General features: G+C 47.0%; 1 protein-coding gene across 1 annotated transcript in view; it reads left to right on the plus strand.

The window, feature by feature from the left end:
• The window catches only part of KIF3C (kinesin family member 3C), a 48,280-nt gene extending 33,429 nt beyond the window's left edge, over positions 1 to 14,851 (plus strand). The window contains exons 6-8 of the mRNA XM_010345806.3: positions 11,084 to 11,192; positions 11,660 to 11,832; positions 12,374 to 14,851. Of these exons, the coding sequence (XP_010344108.1) occupies positions 11,084 to 11,192; positions 11,660 to 11,832; positions 12,374 to 12,467 (376 nt within the window). The 3' untranslated portion in view covers positions 12,468 to 14,851. The remainder of the gene's footprint in view (positions 1 to 11,083; positions 11,193 to 11,659; positions 11,833 to 12,373) is intronic.
• The last annotated feature ends 10,488 nt before the right edge of the window (positions 14,852 to 25,339 follow it).

The following is a 25,339-nucleotide window of genomic DNA, read 5'->3' on the forward strand; positions in this document are numbered from 1 at the left end:
AACAGAGTCTAGCTCTGTCTGCATTCAGGCTGGACTGCAGTGGTGTGGTCACAGCTCACTGCAGCCTTGACCTTCTGGGCTCAAGCGATCCTCCCACCTCAGCCTCCCGAGTAGCTTGAACAAGCAGGCAGTTGCTGCCATAGCCAGCTAATTTTGTTTTAATGTTTTTTAAGAATTTGCTTTCTTCCACCAGGTGTTTCTGTCTGTAACCCCAGCTACTCTGGGGGCCGAGACGGAAAGATTGTTTGAGCCCAGGCTACTGTAAGGTGGGATCATGCCACTGCATGCTATAGCCTGGGTGACAGAATGAGACCTAATCTCTAAAAATTTTTAAAAATTTACTTTCTTCTCTTTAAGTAACCCTTACTTCAATTGCAAACAATGTTTTTATTATGGAAAATTTTAGATAAACATAGAAAGGATGGAAATTCCACCTATCTAGTGGTAGTATTGACTAACAATTGGATATGAACTTTCCACCATCGTTTCTTTTTTTATACGTAAACTTTTCTCCTTTATTTATTTATTTATTTATTTTATTGCATTTTAGGTTTTGGGGTACATGTGAAAAACATGCAAGATTGTCGCATAGGTACACACGTGGCAGTGTGGTTTGCTGCCTTCCTCCCCATCACCTATATCTGGCATTTCTCCCCATGCTACCTCTCCCCAACCCCCCACTCCCTGCTGTCCCTCCCCTATTTCTCCCCGACAGACCCCAGTGTGTGATGCTGCCCTCCCTGTGTCCATGTGTTCTCATTGTTCAACAACTTTTCTCCTTTTTGAGAGTTAAAATGGTTTGTATATGCCAAAAAAAAAAAAAAAATTCACATATTTTAAAATACCTTAAAACAGCATACTTTAATTTTTACAGTAGATACCTGTAATAACTTTTTTTAAAAAAAGAAGCTGGCTAGAATACAGATTCTTCTTTACTATGTAACTGTAGCTAATTTCTAGCCCATTGTCTTTTCTACTCCTATCTTCTGCTTTAAAGGCAAGTTTGTGCTCTTTATTAAAGGGTGCTAATATATGTCTCCAAAAGCCCTCTGCTCTTGTTGCCCAGGCTGGAGTACAATAGCATGATCTTGGCTCACTGCAACCTCCACCTCCCAGGTTCAAGCAATTCTCCTCCCTTAGCCTCCTGAGTAGCTGAAATTATAGGTCCCCACTACCATGCCCAGCTAATTTTTTTTCTTTTTTTGTATTTTTAGTAGACACAAGCTTTCACCATGTTGGCCAGGCTAGTCTCAAACTCCTGACCTCAGGTGATCCATCTGCCTCAGCCTCTCAAAGTGCTGGGATTATAGCCATGAGCCACTGCACCTGGGCTCCCTGAAATTTTTATATTGAAAATTTAAAGCTATAAATAGATTTACAACGTTTTCCAAAATTATGGTTAAGTATATTTATAACTTAACCATGTTATTTTATACAGAATATGTTTGTATCTGTTCAGAATAAAGAGCAAGTACAACATGTATACAGAAAATATTCAAATATAGCTGGATAGGGTAAAAGGCAATTATGGGCTGGGTACAGTGGCTCATGCCTGTAATCTCAGCACTTTAGGAGACTGAAGCAGGTAGATGGCTTGAGCCCAGGTCTTTGAAGCCAGCCTCGGCAACATAGCGAGATCCTGTCTCTACAAAAAAATACAAAATCTTAGCCAGGTGTTAGCACATGCATGTACTCCCAGCTACTTGGGAGGCTGAGGTAGGAAGATTGCTTGAGCCTAGGAGGTTGAGGCTGCACTAAGTCATGATTGTGCCACTACACTCCAGGCTGGGCAAGAGAATGTAAAAAAAAAAAAAAAAAAAAAAAAAAAGGCAATTATGATATACCAATGCTCTCTTCTACACTTAAATACAAATTATATGAACAGTAATTACAGAATGCTTTAATATAATAAAAGGATTCCAAGAAATAAGTTACTTCAAAACAGTTATTAAGAAATATCAAGTAGCTGAGTGTGGTGGCTCATGCCTGTAATCCCAACATTTTGGGAGGCTGAGCTAGGCAGATCACCTGAGATCAGTTGTTCAAGACCAGCCTGGCCGACATGGAGAAAGCCTGTCTCTTCTAAAAATACAAAAATTAGCCAGGCATGGTGGCAGGTGCCTGTAATCCCAGCTACTTGGGAGGCTGAAACAGGGGAATCGCTTGAACCTGGGAGGCAGAGGTTGCAGTGAGCCAAGATCATGCCATTGCACTCCAGCCTGGGCAACAGAGCAAGACTTCGTCTCAACTAAAAGAAAAAAAAAAAAAAGAGGCCAGGCATGGTGGTTCCCGCCTGTAATCTCAGCACTTTAGGAGGCTGGGATGGGTGGATCATGAGGTCAGGCGATCGAGACTATCCTGGCTAACACAAATCCCGTCTCTACTACGAACACAAAAAAATAGCTGGGCATGCTAGCATATGCCTGTAATCCCAGCTACTCGGAAAGCTGAGGTAGGAGAATCCCTTGAACTTGGGAGGTGGAGGTTGCAGTGAGCCGAGATTGAGCCACTGCACTCCAGCCTGGGTAAGAGAGCAAGACTCTGTCTCAGTTAAAAAAAAAAAAAAAAAAAAAAAAAAAAAAGAAAGAAAAAAATTCCAAGTAATCATGAATATATTCTTTTTCTTTTTCATTTTTCTTTGTCACTGTCCACGTTGCTATGTCTGATGACTGCAATTTGCAATATTTAATATTTACTTCAGAACTTTAAAAAATACAATAGAAAAGGCAAGTAAAAAATGGTTCTAGGATTTTTTTTTATATGAAACAAGTTTTTAAAATTACTCTTTTTAAAGCCAGAATGGTTAGAATAAAGTAAAACAATAAAGTAAAAACAATTCCACGGTCATTGAAATCCCAGTTCTGCTTCTGACTCAGCAGAGGGAGCCTGGTGGGGCGCAGCAGGGGGCAGGGAGCTGCTGGCCTGGATCTCCGAGGTCATCTACCTGCTGTCCCTCATTTCACTGTGGAAGGTTGAGGGCAGGGAGATCCTTGAACAGGGCAGCTTTCCTCATTTCTGGCACCATGGGGTCTGAGGCTGCAGCTGTGAAACACACCTCCCCACTCCGCAGAGAAAAGATCCTTTCCTTTAGCTCTGGATGCCACCGCTTGCAACATCACTTCATCAGGGCTAAAAAACAGAAAAGCTCTTTCTCTTCAAAGCATATTTAACTAATCAGGGCATTATTCCATTTGCTCAACTCAGGTGTGGAATATTTTGCTTTATTTCAGCCTGTGGTATTCTGGTGATGAGAACACTGACAGATGCTCAAAGTGAGAGGAAAAAGCATTGTTTGTAAAAAGCTACCTAAAGTCATGCTGTCCCTTAGAACGCTTCTGTTGAGAAACATTCTCCCTCCTCCTACTCCAGCTCCAAGCATCTACCCCACACTCTGACCAGTGCCTCTCAAACAAGGAGTTGTCAGGCAACTCTTGAGATCTATACCTAATCAACTTATTTTGGAAGTCTAGCCCTTTCTCTTTTTTCTCTTGATACAAAATAATTTAAGGTGAGGTGCTTTCCACAGTCACAATCTTGTATAATCTTAAAGTTACTTTAAAAACATGTTTGCAACTGACTCCAGCAATGAATATTTTACAAGTATTTGTAAAATACTTTTTAGTTTTTTATTTTTATTTACTTTTTATTATTCTTATTTTTTGAGATGGAGTCTCGCTCTGTCACCCAGGCTGGAGTGCAGTGGTACAATCTTGGCTCACTGCAGCCTTCGCCTCCCAGGTTCAAGTGATTCTCCTGCCTCAGCCTCCCAAGTAGCTGGGATTACAGGTATGCACCACCACGCCCAGCTAATTTTTATGTTTTTAGTAGAGACAGGGTTTCTCCGTGTTGGCCAGGCTGGTTTCGAACTCCTGACCTCAGGTGATCCACCTGCCTCAGCTTCCCAAAGTCCTGGGACTATAGGCGTGAGCCACCTCACCTGGCTTAGACTTTTTAATTTAATTTAATTTTTATCTATTTTTTTGAGATAGGGTCTCACTCTGTCATCCAGGCTGGAGTGCAGTGGCACAATCTTGGCTCACTGAAACCTCTGCCTCCCAGGCTCAAGCAATCCTCCCACCTCAGCCCCGAGTAGCTGGGACCACAGGTGCATGCCACTATGCCCAGTTAATTTAGTTTTCTTTTTTGAGACAAGGTCTCACTCTGTTGCCCAGGCTGGAGTACAGTGGCACAATCTTGGCTCACTTCCTTGGCTCAAGCGATCCTCCCACCTCAGCCTCCTGGGTAGCGGGGACCTCAGGCTTGTACCACCATGCCTGGCTAATTTTTTATTTATTGTAGAGATGGGGGGGGTCTCACTACCTTGCACAGGCTGGTCTTGAACTCCTGATACCCCATCTCAGCCTCCCAAAGTGCTGAGATTATAGGCATGAGCTACCGCACCTGGCCTAGACTTTATTTTTAATTGTGTTTAGGTAAAATTGTCTTCTTTCCTTTCCTTTTCTTTTTTTTTTTTTTTTTTTTTTTGAGACGGAGTTTCGCCCTTGTTACCCAGGCTGGAGTGCAATGGCGCGGTCTCGGCTCACCGCAACCTCCGCCTCCTGGGCTCAGGCAATTCTCCTGCCTCAGCCTCCTGAGTAGCTGGGATTACAGGCACGTGCCACCATGCCCAGCTAATTTTTTGCACTTTTAGTAGAGACGGGGTTTCACCATGTTGACCAGGATGGTCTCGATCTCTCGACCTCGTGATCCACCCGCCTCGGCCTCCCAAAGTGCTGGGATTACAGGCTTGAGCCACCGCGCCCGGCTCCTTTTCTTTTTTTTTTTAATGGAGACGGGGATTCACTATGTTGGCCAAACTGTTCTCAAACGTCTGATGTCAAGCAGTTCACTGACCTCAGCCTCCCAAAGTGCTGGGGTTACAGGTGTGAGCCTGCCTCACAAAATTGTCTTCTAAAGGGTTATATATGTGACAATATCCATAGCCCATGGTTTACAGTTCACAGAATTCCATTGTAACTTTAGCCCTTTGGTCTTTGTAGCCCTGGCTACCCTAGATTCTTTTCTTTCTTTTATTTTTTTGAGAGAGTCTCTCTCTGTTGTCCAGGCTGGAGTGCAGTGGCACAATCATGGCTCACTACAGCCTTGAACTTCTAGGCTCAAGTGATCCTCCTGCTTCAGCTTCCCAAGTAGCTTAGACTACAGAACAGACATGGACCACCACATCTAGCTACTTTTTTTTTTTTTTTCTAATTTTTAGTAGAGACAGGGGTCTCACTATGTTGCCTAGGCTGGTCTTGAACTCCAGAGCTCAAGTGAACTCCTCCCAATGTGCCGGCATTACAAGCCTGAGCCACCATGCCCAGCACCTAGATTCTTTTCAAAGGCATCATGGTGCAGTAGAGAGAAACTGGGTTTTGGATTTAGAACATTCTGAATTCGGCCGGGCATAGTGGCTCATATCGATAATCCCAGCACTTTGGGTGGCTGAGACGGGCAGATCACTTGAGGTCAGGAATTTGAGACCAGCCTGGCCAACATGGTGAAATACCATCTCTACTAAAAATACAAAAATTAGCTGGGCATGGGGGTGGGTGCCTGTAATCCCAGCTACCTGAGAGGCTGAGGCAGGAGGAGAATCACTTGAACCCGGAAGACAGAGGTTGCAGTGAGCTGAGATCGTGCCACTGCACTCCAGCCTGGGTAACAGAGTGAGGGAAGGAGGGAGGGAGGGAGGGAGAGAGAGAGAAAGAGAGAGAGAGAACAGGAAAGAAGGAGAGGAAGGAAAGGGGAAAGGGAGTGATCAAACAGCCAGGAGAACGGTGTCAACCCCTGAGTGGAGCTGAGAGATGACTTTTTAATATTAAAGGGAAAAAAATGATAGCAGCCAATTACGGAGGGAGGGTCCTAGGAGAACGCGTCAGATCTTGCAGGATTAACTGTGGTTGTGGGGCCCTGCAGGGGTGCTTAAAGGGAGGGGTGCATAAACGCAGACCCAGGCCTCAGCTCCACGCTGCCACAACCTGCTTCCTACAGAGGATCAATCTTGGAAAGTAGGCCTGGAGCAGAAGAGGGAGTCGATGGGAAGGTCGGTGCCCCAATTACAGACTCCCTTCCCCCAACCCTTCTCTCCCACATGCCACCCAGAATAGCCCTGGCATCTTTATTGGGTCAGGCTGCCAATTCGCGCTGATCCACTGCTCTGCTCACCCAGCCCTGTCTCTCTGTCCTGTTCCCAGCGCCTGAGCTTTCACAGGCACTCTCTGCCCTGTCCGTTCTAGTGTCCTCCTGAGAGATGACACTAAAGAGTCCTTAGGGGGAACACCCACTCTGTGGCATAGAATGAAGAACGCCTGATTCTGAAATTGCACAAAGTAATAATAATTTTTCTTTTTTTTGAGACTGAGTCTCACTCTGTCACCCAGGCTGGAGTGCAGTGGCATAATCTCAGTTCATTGCAACCTCTGACTCCTGGGTTCAAGCAATTCTCCTGCCTCAGCCTCCTGAGTATTGGGATTACTGGCGCATGCCATGCCTGGCTAATTGTTGTATTTTTGGTAGAGAGGGGTTTTACCATGTTGGCCGGGCTGATCTTGAACTCCTGACCTCAGGTGATCCACCTGTCTTGGCCCCCAGAGTTGGGATTATATAGGTTTGGGCCACCATGCCCGGTCACAAAATAATAATCATTATTATTATTTGTTTTTGAGACACAGTCTCCCTCTGTCGCCCAGGCTGGAGTGCAGTGGCGCAGTCTCAGCTCACTGCAACCTCCGCCTCCTGGGTTCAAGTGATTCTCTCACCTCAGCCTCCCAAGTATCTGGGACTATAGGCACATGCCATGCCTAGCGAATTTTTGTATTTTTAGTAGAGACAGGCATTCACCATGTTGGCCAGACTGGTCTCGAATTCCTGACCTCAGGTGATCCATCTGCCTCAGCCTCCCAAAGTGCTGGGATTACAGGCATCCTGTGAGCCACTGTACCTGGCCAATAATAATAACGTTAAAAGGAGTACATGGGAAGATTCAGATTCCTAGTCTTTCCCTAACTGTATGACCTTGGACACAAAAGGGGGCTACACCTCCCTGAGCCTCAGTCTCCTTTGCTGTATCCACACCTTGGGAGGTTGTTAAGTTCAGATGAACTGCGTAGAAGCACCTTGGAAATAAATTGCTGTTTTCCTAATTTTCTCACTTCCCTCTTAGAGGGGACAGCTCTGCATTTCCAGCCTCGACTGCAGCAGGACTGTCTCCTTGCTACCACTGCCACTGAGGCTGCCTCTCCCCATGGGCACACCTCCCCACATCCTGTAAAATGAAGCTCAGCTGCAGACCCAGCTGGGGCTTCTGGAGCCCTGTCTTTTTTTTTTTTTCGAGACACAGTTTCGCTCTTGTTACCCAGGCTGGAGTGCAATGGCGCGATCTCGGCTCACCGCAACCTCCGCCTCCTGGGTTCAGGCAACTCTCCTGCCTCAGCCTCCTGAGTAGCTGGGATTACAGGCACACGCCACCATGCCCAGCTAATTTTTTGTATTTTTTGTAGAGACGGGGTTTCACCATGTTGACCAGGATGGTCTCGATCTCTTGACCTCGTGATCCACCCGCCTCGGCCTCCCAAAGTGCTGAGATTACAGGCTTGAGCCACCGCGCCCGGCCCCTGGAGCCCTATCTTTTCTCGTTTTCATCTATAGAGAGGGTCAGGAGAATGGGGTATAGCATTTTTTTATAGCTTCATCCACTGAACCACGAACTGTTATTTCCTGTCACTGCTGCTGCAGCAGGCAGCCATTGCTCTGTGGCTCCTGCACAGCTTGTTCTGCCATTCAAGGACAGAATGTCCTCTCTGTGAGTTACTCGGCCTGTTTATTTTCCTCTTCCAACTGTCGCCTTTTGAATTTTATCCTCGCTCATTTCATTTGTATCCCCTTAGCAAGTGGAATTGGAAAATAAATCATAATCACAGCTGCCACGTGTTAGCCCTGTGGCGGGCGCACTGTGCTAAGTGCTTGTCTTGTTTAATCTCAGCAATCCTGTATGATAGGGATGATATGTCCGAGGCTCAGCGATGGTAAGCCACTTCCCCAGGTAATAGAGCTTGAGGGGCAGAGCTGGCACTGAAACCCAGGTCTAACTTACTCCAAAACCTGCCTTCTTTTATTTTTTAAGATGGAAGTAGCTTTCTTCTTTTCTTTTGTTTTTTTCTGTTTATTTTTGTTCAGAGTTGTAACAATATTTTAATAACACATCACATTCGCCAGGTGTGGTGGCTCACACCTGCAATCCCAGCACTCTGGGAGGCTGAGATGGATCACCTGAGGTCGGGAGTTCGAGACCACCCTGACCAACATGGAGAAACACTGTCTCTACTAAAAATACAAAACTAGCTGTGCATGGTAGTGCATGCCTGTAATCCCAGTTTCTCAGGAGGCTGAGGCAGGAGAATCGCTTGGACCCAGGAGGCGGAGGTTGCAGTGAGCCAAGACTGCACCACTGCGCTCAAGCCTGGCGACAGAGTGAGACTCTGTCTCAAAAAAAAAAAAAAAAAAAAAAAATTAGCCCGGTTTGTTGGTGTGTGACTGTGGTCCCAGCTACTCAGGGGGCTGAAGTGGGAGGCTCAATTGAGCACAGGAGGTTGAGGTTGCAGTAAGCTGTGATCATACCACAGCACTCCAGCCTGTGTGATGGAGGGAGACCATAGCTCAAAAATTTAAAACAACAACAAAAACAACAACAACAACAACAACAGAGACACCATTGCCTAATCTAAGGTCATGAAAAATTACCCATATGTCTTATTCTAAGAGATAGAGTTTTAGCTCTTATATTTAGATCTATGATCCATTTTGAGCTAATTTCTATGTATGGCGCAAGGTAAGGATCCAACCTTTTTTTGCACGTGGATATCCAGTTCTCTCATTGGTTGAAAAGACTATTCTCTCCGCATAGAAGTATCTTGTCACCATTGTTGAAAATTAATTGACTAGGCTGTTGCAGTGTCTCACACCTGTAATGCCAGCACTGTGGGAGGCTGAGGCAGGCGGATCACCTAAGATCAGAAGTTCAGGACCAGCCTGGCCAACGTGGCCAAACCCTGTTAAAAATACAGCAGTTAGCCAGGCATGTTGGCACGCGCCTGTGGTCCCAGCTACTTGGGAGGCGAAGGCATAAGACTCTCTTGAGCCTGGGAGGTGGTGGTTGCAGTGAGCCGTGATCATGCTATTGCACTCCAACCTGAGTGACAAGAGCGAGACTCTGTCTCAAAAAAATAAAGAAAGAAAATTGGCCAGGCAGGGTGGCTCACAGCTGTAATCCCAGCACTTTGGGAGGCCAAGGCAGGTGGACCACAAGATCAAGAGATCGAGATCGTTCTGGCCAACATGGTGAAACCCTGTCTCTACTAAAAATACAAAAATTAGCTGGGCCTGGTGGCATGCACCTGTGGTCCCAGCTAGTCAGGAGGCTGAGGCAGGAGAATCACTTGAACCCGGGACGCAGAGGTTGCAATGGGCTGAGATTGCGCAATTGCACTCCAGCCTAGGTAACGAGTGAAACTCCGTCTCAAAAAAAAGAAAGTATATAAAGCTACAAGCTAAAGTGAGACTGGATTTCATTTCAGCCTTCAGTCAGTCCTTTCTACTGCAGAAACAATTTAAAGCAACAGCAGTGAAGAAATATTAATATGTGCCTCTTTGTGTTACACAGTAGTCTCCCCTTAGCCACAGGGGATACATTTTAAACCTCTAGTGGATGCTGAAACTTCATCCACTAGAGATCTTAAAACCCTATATATGCTGTGAGGTTTATTTTAAATTTTATTAGGATTTAAAATTGTTGGCCAGGCATGGTAGCTCACCCCTGTAATCCCAGCACTTTGGGAGGCCGAGGTGGGTGGATCACCTAAGGTCGGGAGATCGAGATCAGCCTGACCAACATGAAGAGACTTCATCTCCACTAAAAATATAAAATTAGCCGGCCGTGGTGATGCATGCCTGTAATCCCAGCTACTTGGAAGGCTGAGGCAGGAGAATTGCTTGAATCCAGGAGGCGGAAGTTGTGGTGAGCTGAGATTGCGCTATTGCACTCCACCCTGGGCAACAAGAGCGAAACTCGCCGGGCGCGGTGTCTCACGCCTGTAATCCCAGCACTTTGGGAGGCCGAGGCGGGTGGATCACAAGGTCAAGAGATTGAGACCATCCTGGTCAACATGGTGAAACCCCGTCTCTAATAAAAATACAAAAAATTAGTTGGGCGTGGTGGCGCGTGCCTGTAATCTCAGCTACTCGGGAGGCTGAGGCAGGAGAATTGCCTGAACCCAGGAGGCGGAGGTTGCGGTGAGCCGAGATCGCGCCATTGCACTCCAGCCCGGGTAACAAGAGCGAAACTCCATCTCAAAAAAAAAAAAAAAAGAGCGAAACTCTGTCTCAACAAATAATAATATTAATTTTGTGGGTACATAGTAGGTGTATAGGTTAATGGGGTACATAAGATGAATAAGACAAAACAATCATAACAATATACTCTAATGAGGCTGGGTGCAGTGGCTCATGCCTATTATCCCAGATCTTTGGGAGGCCAAGGCGGGTGGATCACTTGAGATCAGGAGTTTGAAACCAGCCTGGCCAACATGGTGAAACTCCATCTCCACTAAAAATACAAAAATTAGCCAGATGTGGTGGTGCATGCCTGTGATCTCAGCTACTCAGGAGGCTGAGGCAGAAGAATCGCTTGAACCTGGGAGGTGGAGGCTGCAGTGAGCTGAGACTGTGCCACTGCACTCCAGCCTGGGTGACAGAGCAAGATTTCATCTCAAAACAACAACAACAAAAACACAATATACTCTAATAAAAGTGATGTGGACGTGGTCTCTCTCTTGAAACATCTGATTGTACTACTGTATTTGCTTATTTTCAGACCACAGTAACTGAAACTGTGGGAATCAAAACCACGGATGAGGGGGACAACTGCACTAGCTTCAGCTGTCAAGCTGAAATAGAGCCAGGAGAGGAAAATTCCAGAACTTGCCGTCTGCAGGGCCTCCTGACTACCTGAATGATAGGCCCTCATGATGTTGTTTGCTGTTTGTGCTCCGCAGAAATCCTTTCTAATATGGTCTCTTTCCTACAGCAATAACAGCCAGATGAAGAAGCGACCAACATCTGCAGTAGGCTACAAGAGGCCTATCAGCCAGTATGCTCGGGTTGCCATGGCAATGGGGTCCCACCCCAGGTACAGGGTAAGAAGTGGGGAGGGGAGAAAGAGCCTATGGGAGGGAGGCTGGGTGCGGTGGGTCACACCTGTAAATCCCAGCACTTTGGGAGGCTGAGGCAGGTGGATCACCTGAGGTCAGGAGTTCGAGACCAGCCTGGCCAACATGGTGAATCCCTGTCTCTACTAAAAATACGAAAATTAGGCAGGTGTGATGGACGCCTGCAATCCCAACTACTTGGGAGGCTGAGGCAGGAGAATCGCTTGAACCCAGGAAGCAGAGGTTGCAGTGAGCCGAGATTGTGCCATTGCACTCCAGCCTGGATGACGGAGCAAGACTCCATCTCTAAAAAAAAAAAAGCCCAGGGCAGGGGACACTGACAGCCTCTGCTTCCTCAACCCCCTCATCAGCCCTGCTATACCCAGACTGGCTGAGTGCCTAGAAGACACACTCACCGGGCACTGCTCAGGTCTGGCATGAAATTCCTACCACAGGCTGAAAACATCATGTTTCTGGAGTTGGACGTGTCTCCTCCAGCTGTCTTTGAGATGGAATTCTCTCATGACCAAGAACAAGACCCTCGCGCGCTACACATGGAGAGGCTCATGCGATTGGACAGTTTTCTGGAAAGACCTTCCACGTCTAAAGTTCGAAAGTCCAGATCCTGGTCAGTATGTTCATGGTCCATGGCAGCACTGGACCCAGGAGGCAGGGAACTGCAGGGGCTGGGTGAAGCTAAAGAGGGTTTTGGTGGCATCCAAAGGGCAGGAACGGCAAGGGGTGACTGGGGATGTCGGAGGGGTTCCTGCAGCAACAGGACAGGGCAAAGGAGGGGACTAACAGCTGGGTGCGGTGGCTCACACCTGTAATCCCAGCACTTTGGGAGGCCGAGATGGATGGATCACCTGAAGTCAGGAGTTCAAGACCAGCCTGGCCAACATGGTGAAACCCTGTCTCTACTAAAAATACAAAAAATTAGCTGGATGTGGTGGTGGATACTTGTAATCCTAGCTACTCAGGAGGCTGAGGCAGGAGAATTGCTTCAACCCGGGAGGTGGAGATTACAGTGAGCTAAGATCGCACCACTGCACTCCAACCTGGGCAATAAGAGTGAAACTCGTCTCAAAAAAAAAAATAATGAGAGGACCCACTTTCCTGTTTCCTGTATTTTTCTAACCTCCCCCTTCACCTGCTTCATCCCCCTGCAGGTGCCAGAGTCCTCAGCGGCCACAACCTTCCACCACACATGCCTCCCTGGCCTCTGCTTCTCTGCACCCTGCGACAGTGGCGGACCATGAGTGACAACCTTCATGTCAGGCTGCCCATCCGATAGACTCCTGGGCTGGGGTCGCCAACCCTAGCTCATCTCGTCTGCGCTTGGCGTGTGTGCGTGTGCGTGCATGTGCGTGTGCGTGTGCGTGTGTGCAGGGGTGAGAATCTGGCAGGCGGTGCCTCTGCCTGCTCTTCTTCCCCTCCTTTATTTAATTCATGTTATTTATTCGCGGAGCTCAGTTCGTGGTGGGGGAGATGCCCTCGCCTGAGCTGTCTGGGCCTACCATGGTCACTGTGTAGCCTCCTTTTCTTCTGACCTGAGAGCCCCCCAGTCATACCTCAGGCTCGTCCCCATGTCAGCTGCCTCCAGAAGGGAGGGTAGCCAGTGCCTGAGAAGATACTCCCTTTTCTACCCACCGCACTCCATAACCTCCATCTGCTTCCACACTGATGGTGAGCAGCCCCTGAACACTTTCTGGGACTAGGAAACTGCTTGGTGTTCCCTGAGGACAAGAGACATCCTGACAGTGTTGGCATCTGCTCCGTGTGGACACAGCCCCGCTTTCCACTTTGTGAGCCTCAAACAACCTCATTCGGCCTCTTTGGCTCTTTTGCCAGGACATTAATAACCTCGCCAACATAGCCCATACCCTTCAGCTTTGACAAGAACTCATGGCTTCCCAAACTCTGCTTTCTGCCCACCTTGGATCGGAATTATGGACCAACCAGTTGCCATCACCTTGGAACCTGCAGGAAATGGAACAACAACTGAGACAACTTGAACAGTCATCAACGGAAGTCCCTCCAGCAGATCCCTTTGTTTCTGTCCCCTCCGAGAAGTTGGTCGAAAGGCCATCAAGGCAACTCCCCATTTTCGAGAGGCTGCTCTCACCTGCTTTGAGCGTTTCTCCCTGCAGCCGCCTGGACCCCATTCACGGTGGGAGGAGTCAATGTCATTCTACCCCCGGCTAACTGAAGATGCTAACGTCTATTGCTTTTTCCCTTCATCTGTCCCAGGAAACAAGCCCAGGCACAATCTTTTCCAGCTTTGCCTATTACCCTTGTTTCTGAGTCACATTTTTAAGGTATTATTTTGTGAAAATAGATCCTTTATTCACTAGGTATGCAAATTGGTTCCCAGGGGGGTTCTCCTTACCTTCCTTTGTGATGGCCCAAATTGTCTCCAGGTATCTCAAGTGATAAGTAAATTTCTACAAAAAAAAAAAAAACAAAAACTGGTTAATGGTTATTGACTGGCTTTTTCAGTGTATATTTTGGTGGAGGGGTGAAGAGGTAATAAGGAAAGCAAGGGAGTGAGATAGGATTTCAGAGTGCCCTAAGAGCGACAGTCTCCAGTTCCTAGAATATGAAGAGCGCTGTCACTGGGGTGAAGCCGTGAAACTGACAGATCTGCCTGAAATGGGGGGTGTGGGAGGTGGCGGCAGGGTTATTCTCTTTCCTTCAGGAAATGAACCCTTCTTACATCGTTCAAGTTCTGCTCTGAGGATCACGCTTGGGTCTGCTTTAACTCCACGACGCTGTCATTTCTGCTTCATTACTGGACTAGAGGGTTGAGCCACCCAGTTGCCATTTGCTCCTGTCCTTCCAGGAAATCACAGTTTTCATCAAAGCCCAGGAGATTATTTGAGACTCGGGATTCAGATCAGAGGTTCGACTGTGGCTGGGACAGGAGTTGTGTGTAGAAATTCCCAGGTGGCCTGGGCGCAGGGGGACCTCCAGGGCTGCATTGCACAGCCTCTCCCACTGACCTCTTTCTCATTTGTGGACAAAGCAGCACGTGTCACCCCATTCATCACTTGGACACATTGCCCCTGCATTGTCCTGTCACTCCTCCGTCACAGTCTTATAGCGCAATATACCCAAATCAGCACCCCCAGTCCGAGGGCTGGGCCCAAGGTATGGTTGGAGGAGGAGCTCCTGCCTGCGGTTTTGTGTATGTGTGTATGTGTGTGTATGTGTGTTTGTGTGTGTGTTTACCTCCACAGGAGACACTCTACACTCAGCGTAAGATTTGCTGGGAACAGGGCCACCAGGGGTGGCTGGATCTCAGTCTCTCAGTCTCTCTTTCTCTCCTTTTCCTTTTGGTGTATCAAACATTTGATTGACAAAGTAAGGGCCTTGATTAGGACCAAATTCCCATGTGTGTTGCTATGGTCTTTATTTAGGACAACAGTTAACAATGCAACTGTTTGTCACTCTATACATATGACTATATGGGACATATGTAATATATAAATATATATATAAAACATTCCTCTCTGTCCCCTTGGCTTAGGATGGAGGCCTCTGTTGAGCTGAAATGCACCTGCAGCTGGGTGCTGCCAGCAGCTTGCAGGCCCCAGCCCTGTTCCAATCAACACAGTTGACAATAAAGGAATGAGTATCGTCATGGAGTTGACTGCCTTCTCTTTCCTTTGTTTCTTTCTACTTTTACTCCCTTCCCTTTTCATTTTCTTCTTTCTCTCCCTTCCTTGTTTTTCCACTAGGAGCTCAAGAGTATATCAGCTGGGTGCATTGGTTCACACCTGTAATCCCAGCACTTTGGGAGGCCAAGGTGGGTGAATCACCTGAGGTCAGGAGTTTGAGACCAGCCTGGCCAACATGGTGAAACCTCATCTCTACTAAAAATACAAAAAATTAGCCAGGCGTGGTGGCAGACACCTGTAATCCCAGCTACTTGGGAGGCTGAGGCAGGAGAACTGCTTGAATCTGGGAGGCGGAGGTTGGAGTGAGTCGAGATTGTGCCACTGCACTCCAGCCTGGGCAACTCTTGTTTCCAAAAAAAAAGAAGGACTTGCTTCCCTAGCCTCTCTTCTTGGGACCTCTGTTCCCTCCTGCTGGGTTCTAGCCACTGGCTCTCTGCAGTGTGGAGGTCTTAGAGGAAATGAAAAGTAGTTACTGCTAAAGAACAAACACAAAGCCTCGAACCCTGACTCCTAGGGAAGCACTGAGGTTTGTTTGGCACACACAAAAAAAAAACGGGCAGTAAACCAGCGATTTTGGCATTGACAGCTTTCTTGGAGGGACGTCCTTTCTCTGTGCCAGCCTCTCACCCTTATCTCTAACAGGGTTCCAGGGCCGGAGTGGCTTTCCTGCTTTGGGGATGTTTGCTAGGTATTATGTTAGGTGCTTTACATGCACACACACACACACACACACACACACACACACACACACACATTCACACTCATTTCATTCTCCTAGTGAGAGGATTATAGTGACTGATTCAGAGATGGAAGTAAGGGAAATTAAATAACTTGCTAAAGACCCAGTTCGTGATGAAGCTGGGTTTGCAGGCTCTAGAACTCATGTTTTCTCATCTTTGCCACACTACTTCTCTAGCCTGAGTGTACCTCAGGAAAACTGACAGGCACTATACATGGTTTCCAAGTGGTGACAGCCAGGGACAGAGGACGGAGTGATTCACCCCCATGGGCAAGGTTGGGCATTAGACCAAATCTGCAGACCCTTGCCTACAGGTCCTATTGTAAAACCACGAAATTCCTTTGTCAGCAGTGGGATCACCTGTACAGCATGTGGTTTTCCTGAGCCTCACAGAAACAGCCAGAGGGTAGCAACTCTCCCTTGGCCCAGGGCTCTTGGTCTTTTGTTGATAGACAGTTCGTTGACAAGGAAACTGCCATGTTTCACCTCTTCCTCCAAAACTGGACACCTACTCTCCACAGAGTTTTTTTCTTTCTGTTCTCAGAACCTAGAGCTGGGGTGTAGAAAACACTACCCTCTGTCCCCTTGGCTTAGAATGGATAGGGTGAGTGTTAGAACTCTTGGCCACAACTAAAGAATTATTTAAGCTGGCCTGACCCAGAAGCATGCTGTGGCATCCAAGGGCAAGGACAGACCCAGGCCTCAGGAATGACCTAGTACCAGGGACTCAAACACTGCAAAGAACCTCTCTGTTTCATCACACTGCCTTCTGTGAGGGGTTCACACTCTTGTCTTCAGCTGCTCCAGTTCATGATGTAGAAAATACATCGGCAGGCAGCTCTCTGTGTACAAGATCCAGCCATCCGGAGAGATTTAGCATCTCAGTCCCCATGCCAAATTCATGGGAATGAGACTCTGATTTAGCAGTTTGGGTCAGGTGGGTGGGAATATGATGTACAAACAAAACCTCCAGGAGTCCCATGGCTGTACCCATGCAGATAGGGGAGGGATGAGGTGGAAATAAAAGTATTTCTCAAAAAAGATGATGGGAGTAGGAGTGGAGTAGAATGGGCCCTTGGCAGCCAGCACAACAGATGTTCTTTGCCAGTGTGTCCATCACCCAGGATGGCTTTAGAAAATTTTAATCTGGAGCCAGGCATGGTGGCACATGCCTGAAATCCCAGCTACTCAGGAGGCTAAAGGCAGAAGAATCACTTGAGTCCAGGAATTCAAGATCAGCCTGGGCAACATAATGAGACACCATCTCAAAAGAGAGAGAGAGAGAAAAAAATCAATCTGGGCTCATTCTGTTTCCCTGGCCATTTTTCGTTTTCCTTTTTTGAGACAGAGTCTCGCTCTGTCGTCCAGGCTGGAGGGCAGTGGCACGATCTTGGCTCACTGCAACCTCCCTTCCTGGGTTCAAGCAATTCTCTGCCTCAGCCTCCCGAATAGCTAGGATTACAGGTGCCCGCCACCATGCCCAGCTAATTTTGTTGTTTTTCTTTTTTATTTTGTTTTGTTTTTGAGATGGAGTCTCACTCTGTCACTCAGGCTAGAGTGCAGTGGTGCGATCTCATCTCACTGCAACCTCCACCTCCTGGGTTCAAGCGATCCTCCTGCCTCAGCCTCCTGAGTAGCTGGGACTACAGACACCCACCACCACACCTGGCTAATTTTTGTGTTTTTAATAAAGATGTGGTTTCAACATATTGGTGAGGCTGGTCTTGAACTCCTGATCTTGTAATCTGCCTGCCTTGGCCTCCTAAAGTGCTGAGATTACAGGTGTGAGCCACCAAGCCCTGCCTGTATTTTTTTTTTTAGTGGAAAAGGGGTTTCACCATCTTGTCCAGGCTGGTCTTGACCTCCCAAAGTGCTGGAATTACAAACATGAGCCACCTCGCCCGGCCTACCCCAGCCATTTTTCTTACAATGTGGTCCAAGAGTACCTGCATCAAAATTACCATCCTTGGCCAGGTGCAGTGGCTCACACGTGTAATCCCAGCACTTTGGGAGGCTGAGGCAGGTGGATCACCTGAATTCAGGAGTCTGAGACCATACTGGCCAATGTGGTGAAACCCCCATCTCTACTATAAATACAAAAATTAGCCAGACATGGTAGTAGGTGCCTGTAATCCCAGCTACTCAGGAGGCGGAGGCAGGGGAATTGCTTGAATCCAGGAGACGGAGGTTGCAGTCAGCCTAGATCACGCTATTGCACTCTCTAGCCTGGATGACAAGAGCAAAACTCTGTCTATATAAATAAATAAATAAATAACCATTCTCAGATTCTGCTTGATCAGGTCCAGGTTAAACTGACTGGTAGACACTACAGATTGCCTTTCCAATATTGATTCTTCCCTTCCTCCTTGCTTAAAAGATAATTTTATTCAAGGAAAGCAGTGTGCCCAGGTGGAAATACTCATCTTCCGAGATTCTGACAGCAATGGGTTGCCATGTGGCATGGTTTTGGCTAAGGAGATGTAAGTAAAAATCTGCTAGGGATTTCTGGAAAAATTTTTGCTTTCCTGATATGGACATCAGGAAATTCTCCTCTTCATCAGACATTCTCCTCTTCGGCTTTGTTTTTCCAGCCTGAAACTCAAATGCACCTCTTACAAGTACAGTCATTCATTCATTCGACAAGTTGAGCACTTGTTACCTATACATTACAGGTAAAGTTCTAAGTGCTGGGAATATAGCAATGAACAGAAAAGACAATCTCTGGCTGGGTGCGGTGGCTCATGCCTGTAATCCCAGCACTTTCAGAGGCTTAGGCAGGTGAATCCCTTGAGGCCAGGAGTTCAAGACCGACTTGGCCAACATGGCGAAACCCCATCTCTACTAAAAATACCTCCAAAATTAGCTGGACATGGTGGTATGCACCTGTAATCCCAGCTACTTGGGAGGGTTGAGGCAGGAGAATCACTTGAACCCAGGAGGTGGAAGTTGCAGTGAGTCAAGATCGCTGCATTCCAGCCTGGGTGACAGAGTGAAATGATCTCAAAAAAAAAAAAAAAAAAAAAAAAAAGTCCCTGTCCTCATGGTGCTACATTCCAGGGTTGGGAGAGAGACTTTAAACAAGAAAACAGATTACATGTTGGATAATGATAAGTGCTTTTTTTTTTTTTGGTGACAGAATCTTACTCTGTCACCCAGGCTGGAGTGCAGTGGCACAATCATAGCTCACTGCAGCCTTGAACTTAAATGAGCACCTCCTGGTGATTTTTTTTTTTTTTTTTTTTTTTTTTGAGATGGAATCTCATTCTCTCTCCCAGGATGAAGTGCAGTGGTGTGATCTTGGCTCACTGCAACCTCCACCTCCTGGGTTCAAGCGATTCTCCTGCCTCAGCCTCCCAAGTAGCTGGGACTACAGGTGCCTGCCACCACGCCCAGCTAATTTTTGTATTTTTAGTAAGACAGGGTTTGACCATATTGGCTGGGCTGCTCTTGAACTTCTGACCTTGTGATCTGCCCACCTCAGCTTCCCAAAGTGCTGGGATTACAGGCATGAGCCACCGTACCTGGTCAATTTCTCTTTTTTGAGTTGGAGTTTCACTCTTGTTGCACAGGCTGGAGTGCAGTTTCACAATCTTGGCTCACTGCAACCTCCACTTCCCTGGTTCAAGGGATTCTCCTACCTCAGCCTCCTGAGTAGCTGGGATTACAGGCATGCATCACCATGCTTGGCTAATTTTTGTATTTTTAAAGTAGAGACAGGGTTTCACAATGTTGATCAGGCTGGTCTCAAACCCTTGACCTCAGATGATCCACCCGCCTTGGCCTCCCAAAGTGCTGGGATTACAGGTGTCAGCCACTGTGCACAGCCTTTGGATAGTTTTATGTTTTGCTATTTAAGATTTGTGGCCGGGCGCGGTGGCTCAAGCCTGTAATCCCAGCACTTTGGGAGGCCAAGGTGGGTGGATCACGAGGTCGAGAGATCGAGACCATCCTGGTCAACATGGTGAAACCCCGTCTCTACTAAAAATACAAAAAATTAGCTGGGCGTGGTGGCGCATGCCTGTAATCCCAGCTACTCAGGAGGCTGAGGCAGGAGAATTGCCTGAACCCAGGAGGCGGAGGTTGCAGTGAGCCGAGATCGCGCCATTGCACTCCAGCCTGGGTAACAAGAGCGAAACTCCATCTCAAAAAAAAAAAAAAAAAAAAAAGATTTGCAATACATGCCTATACAAGGGGCAAAGAGAAGAAATGGGTTTGCAGGAAAGCAATAAAGAAAGACAGACATAAGTGAAAAACCTATCCTGAGACATCACCCAGAAAATGGCATTCAGAGGCCAGGTGCGGTGACTCATGCCTGTAATCCCAGCACTTTGAGAGGTTTTGGGGGGCCGACACATGAGCCCAGAAGTTCAAGACCATCCTGGGCAACATGGTAAGACCTCCCCCATCTCTACAAAAACATAAAAATAAATTAGCCAGACAGGGTGGCACATGCGCCTGTGGTCCCACAGGATTGTGCCACCACACTCCAGCCTGGGCGATAGAGCAAGACCCTGTGAAAGAAAGGAAGAAATAAAGAAAACAATATTCAGAAAGGAAACATGCAGGGAGAAATGCAGTCTCTGAGAGACTGAGAAGAGGCTCAGCAGGAGGCCCACTGTGCTCCGCAGACCTCCAGGGCCCCAGCAGGAAAGCAAGTTAAAACCGACCTTGAAATCAATCCTATTGGCTGGTGGAAGGATTTCGATGTCATCTGTGCAAAGAAAAAATGGATTTTCTGCTTTTATTACGATTTAATTTTTGAAACTTATACTAAAACAATGGTTTATTTCCCCGGGGCAATTCTAAACGTCTTGCTAGCCTTGGATGAGACGACTTGTGTTTGAGGTATTTTCTTCCACACCTAACCAGCGTCATCAGTTGAGCAGTGTGACAGCTCTCTTTGATGTGCGAAAGCAGGCTGCTTGGCTCATCTTTGCTATTGCAGAGATCAGGGCTGTCATCTGCCAGTTTTGACAATTTACAGTTGTTTATGGCCCTTTCCCTTGTCGAATTAAACCCATATGTTGATTGCCTTTGGTTGCAGTAGGAATGAAATACCGTGGAAACAATAAAAACACTTCCAAGAAATAGACTTAAAGGAATAGCTTGCAATTTATTGCCCTCAGTGCACTAGGAAGAGTTTCGTGTCATGCCCAGCACTCACAATTCACCTCTCCCAGCAACCAGAGCCCCTGGAGACCAACCAACCCCTTCTACCTCCCTAGAGAATTGCCAAGCTCTGGAGCCACCCCCACTCAATTTGCTTTACAAAGGGAAAATAATTCTTAGCAAGCTGTTGGAAACTTGCATTGTATCTGAAGAAAAGGGAAGGGGTAGGAGTGAAATACTTAATAAGTGAGCTGGAGAGTAGAGGGGAATATTATATCCAAAAAAATTCAAGTAACACAGGCACACCCACCCACCCACACATAGACAAAACCACTGTTACCAACAAGACAATGGAATCCAGTTTGGAGAACAATTTACAATATTCTTTGCTTTATCAGTAAAGTGAAGGATTATAATCATGCATTTCAGAAAGGAAGGGGGCTTCATTATTCATTCATTCATTTGATGACTGTCAGCTGAATACCTACAATGTGCAAGACATTATGCTAAGTGTCGTTCTCATTAGCAAGTCCTCACTGCTGCATAACTGACCATTTCTCACCGTATCTATTGCTACTTCCCCTGCCCTCATCAAATCTCGCCCAGGATACTGCAAGACCTCCTAACTTGTCTCTCAGTTTCTCTTGTTGCTTTCCCATATACCCTGCCACCCTCACCACCACCATCCTCCATGGTACTCTCCACACAATAGCCAAAAAGATATTTAAGAGCAAAGAATTCATATTTTAAATGTAAAATAGCCAGGCATGGTGGCTCATGCCTGTAATCACAGCACTTTAGGAGGCCGAGGTGGGCAGATTACCTGAGGTTGGGAGTTCGAGACCAGCCTGACCAACACGGAGAAACCCTGACTCTACTAAAAAATACAAAATTAGCCGGATATGGTGGTGCTTGTCTGTAATCCCCAGCTACTCAGGGAGCTGAGGCAAGAGAATCGCTTGAATCCAGGAGGCAGAGGTTTAGGTTAGCCAAGATCATGTGATTGCACTCTAGCCTGGGCGACAAGGGTGAAACTCCGTCTCAAAAACAAAACAAAACAAAACAAAAACAAAAACAAAAAAAAAACTAAAATTAAGGCTCATGCCGGTAACCTCAGCACTTTGGGAGACCGAGGCAGGCGGATCACTTGAGGCCAGGAGTTGGAAACCAGCCAAACCAACATGGCGAAAACCCGTCTCTGCAAAAAATACAAAAATTGCCGGGCGCGGTGGCTCAAGCCTGTAATCCCAGCACTTTGGGAGGCTGAGGCGGGTGGATCACGAGGTCAAGAGATCGAGACCATCCTGGTCAACATGATGAAACCCCGTCTCTACCAAAAATATGAAAAATTAGCTGGGCATGGTGGCGCGTGCCTGTAATCCCAGCTACTCAGGAGGCTGAGGCAGGAGAATTGCCTGAACCCAGGAGGCGGAGGTTGTGGTGAGCCGAGATTGCGCCATTGCACTCCAGCCTGGGCAACAAGAGCGAAACTCCGTCTCAAAAAAAAAACAAAAACAAAAACAAAAATTAGCCAGGTGTGGTGGTGGATGTGAAGAGGGAGACCCAGGCATCTCAGATCAACTTCCCCTTTGACTATCACACTGCATTTCAAAAGAAGAAAAGGCTGACTGACTGGCGCCTCCTGTTTTACCTTCCTGTAGGTGGCAGGCTTGGTCTTGGGGAAACTCTCCTAGAAGGCACTATTTTTACTTAAAACAAGATCAAACCAGAAAGCTTTTCACATGTGAGTCCTAAAACTGTAAACCGGAACCCTTTCATATGTGATTCCTGAAGCTGTAAACCGAGACCCTTTTCGTATGTTATTTCCAAAGCTATAAACCTAAGATTCTTCCAAGTGTAATATTTAAAGTATAAGCCTATATAAAGGCAAAAGCTTCCTTTGTTAGATGAGCTGAGCTTTGGACAAATTATGCTCAGGCTCCCCGCTGAATAAACTTCTTCCTTCTCCATTCGGTGTTCGGGAGATCCATTTCCCGCGGCTGCTCCTGCTACAGGTGCCTGTAACCCAGCTACTCAGGAGGTTAAGGCAGGAGAATCACTTGAACCAGGGAGGTGGAGGTTGCAGTGAGCTGACATTGCACCATTGTACTCCAGCCTGGGTAACACCAGCAAAACTCAGTTTCAAAAAATAAAAACTCTGCAGCTGTTCTGGCACTTTGAATGTCTTATTTTGTTTCTTAAAACAAAAAGCACAAGCTGTGCTTGTTTTCTGCTTATGGCCTTTGCACTTGCTATGTCATTTTTAAAAATTTTGTTGCCAGGCTGGAGTACGATGGCACACTCTTGGCTCACCGCCACCTCCACCTCCAGGGTTCAAGCGATTCTCCTGCCTCAGCCTCCCATGTAGCAGGGAATACAGGTGCGAGGCACCATGCCCAGCTAATTTTTGCATTTTTAGTAGAGACGGGGTTTCACCACGTTGGTCAGGCTGGTCTCAAACTCCTGACCTAGTCATCTGCCCGCCTCGGCCTCCCAAAGTGCTGGGATTACAGACGTGAGACACCACGCTCAGCCGTTTTTTTTTTTTTTTTTTTTTGAGACTGAGTCTCACTCCGTTGCCTGGGCTAGAGTGCCGTAAGGTGATCTCAGCTCACTGCAAACTCTACTTCCCAGGTTCAAGCAATTCTTGTGTCTCAGCCTCCCAAGTAGCTGGAATTACAGGTACCCACCACACCTAGCTAAATTTTTGTATTTTTAGTAGGGGCGGGGTTTCACTATATTGGTCAGGCTGGTCTGGAACTCTTGACCTTGTGATCTGCCTGCCTTGGCCTCACAGTGTGTTGGGATTGCAGATGTGAGCCACTGGGCCTGGCTTTTTTTTTTTTTTACCCCCAAGACAAGAGTCTTGCTTTGTCACCCAGGCTGGAGTGCAGTGGCACGATCTCAGCTCATGGCAACCTCCGCATCGCGGGTTCAAGTGATTCTCCTGCCTCAACCTCCTGAGTAGCTGGGACTACAGGTGTGCACTACCACACCCAGATAATTTTTGTATTTTTAGTAGAGATGATGTTTTGCGATGTTAGCCAGGCTGGTCTCGAACTCCTGGCCTCAGGTGATCTGGCTGCCTCAGCCTCCCAATGTGCTGGGATTACAGGTGTGAGCCCCTACACCTGCCCACTTGATATGTCCTTTTCATAGAATGGCCTTCCCCCAGATTTTTAGGTGGCCTGCTCAGATCAAACGTCACCTTCTCCAAGAGTCTTTCTCTGGCTACCCAACCTAAAGTAGCTACCCACAACCAGATAACTTCCTATTCTGTTACCCTATTTGATTTTCTGAAAGCATAGCACTTACAGTGTCTGAAGGTATTTTACTTCCTTGATTGTTTACCTTAGTAGCTCTTAATGTTTGGTCCTGGGACCAGCAGTGTTAACATCACAAGGATCTAGTTCTAACTGCATATTCTCAGGCCCTACTCTAGACCTTTTGAATCAGAAATTGTGAGCATAGGATCCAAAGATCTGTAGGTAACAAACTTTCCACATGATTTTGATGAAAATTAAAGTTTGGCAACCACTGGCACTCTTAGTCCATCTTCTGCTGCAACATCAGAATACCACAGACAGGTAATTTATAAACAATGGATGTTTACATGGCTCACAGTTCTAGAGACCGGGAAGTCGAAAAGTATGGCACTGGCATTTGAAGAGGGTCACCCATGGCAGAAGGCAGAAGGGCAAGTGAACATGTGAAACAGACAGTGTAGAAATTGGGCCAAACGTTTCCTTTTTATCAAGAGGCCACTCCCATGATAAGTAACCCACCTCCTCAATAATAGCATTAATTCATTCATGAGGGGAGAGTACGCATGGCCTGATAATCACCTCTGAAAGGCCCCGTCTCTTAATAGTGTTACAATAATAATTAACTTTTCAACACATGAACTTTTGGAGGACACATTCAAACCACTGCACTGGTTTACAGTGATTATTTCTCCTCTCTCTCTCATGCCTGACCTAGAACGTAAACTCCAAGAAAATGGAAGTCCATCTGTCTTGTTCAGTACAGTACCTCCAGCGCCACATGTGGCAGGCACTCAATAAATAGTTGTATGATGGAAGATTGAGAGATTGATGAATGACTGAGTAACTGCTCTGGGATCTGTGTCTCAGGAGCCATGTCTGGGAAGGCCTAGCAGATGGTCCAATAAAACTGAGTTCCAGGGACCTGTCTGCCACCTTTCCACCACAGTCTGGCTATGTTGCTCAGGATGGAGTACAATGCTTATTGACAGGCACAATCATAGTGCACTGTAGCCTTAAACTTGAACTCCTGGGCTCAAGCGATCCTCCTACCTTGGCCTGTGAAATGGCAGAGACTAGGCTAGACATGGTGGCCCACACCTGTAATCCCAGCACTTTGGGAGGCCAAGGCGGGTGGATCACCTGAGGTCAGGAGTTTGAGACCAGCCTGGCCAATATGGTAAACCCTGTCTCTACTCAACATACAAAAATTTGTCAGGTGCGGTGGTTCACGCCTGTAATCCCAGCTACTCAGGAGGCTGAGACAGGAGAATCACTTGAATCCAGGAGGTGGAGGTTGCAGTGAGCGAAGATGGTGCCACTGCACTCCAGCCTGGGTGACAG

The sequence above is a fragment of the Saimiri boliviensis genome, chromosome 1 (genome assembly GCF_048565385.1).
Source record: "Saimiri boliviensis isolate mSaiBol1 chromosome 1, mSaiBol1.pri, whole genome shotgun sequence".
NCBI lineage: Eukaryota > Metazoa > Chordata > Mammalia > Primates > Cebidae > Saimiri > Saimiri boliviensis.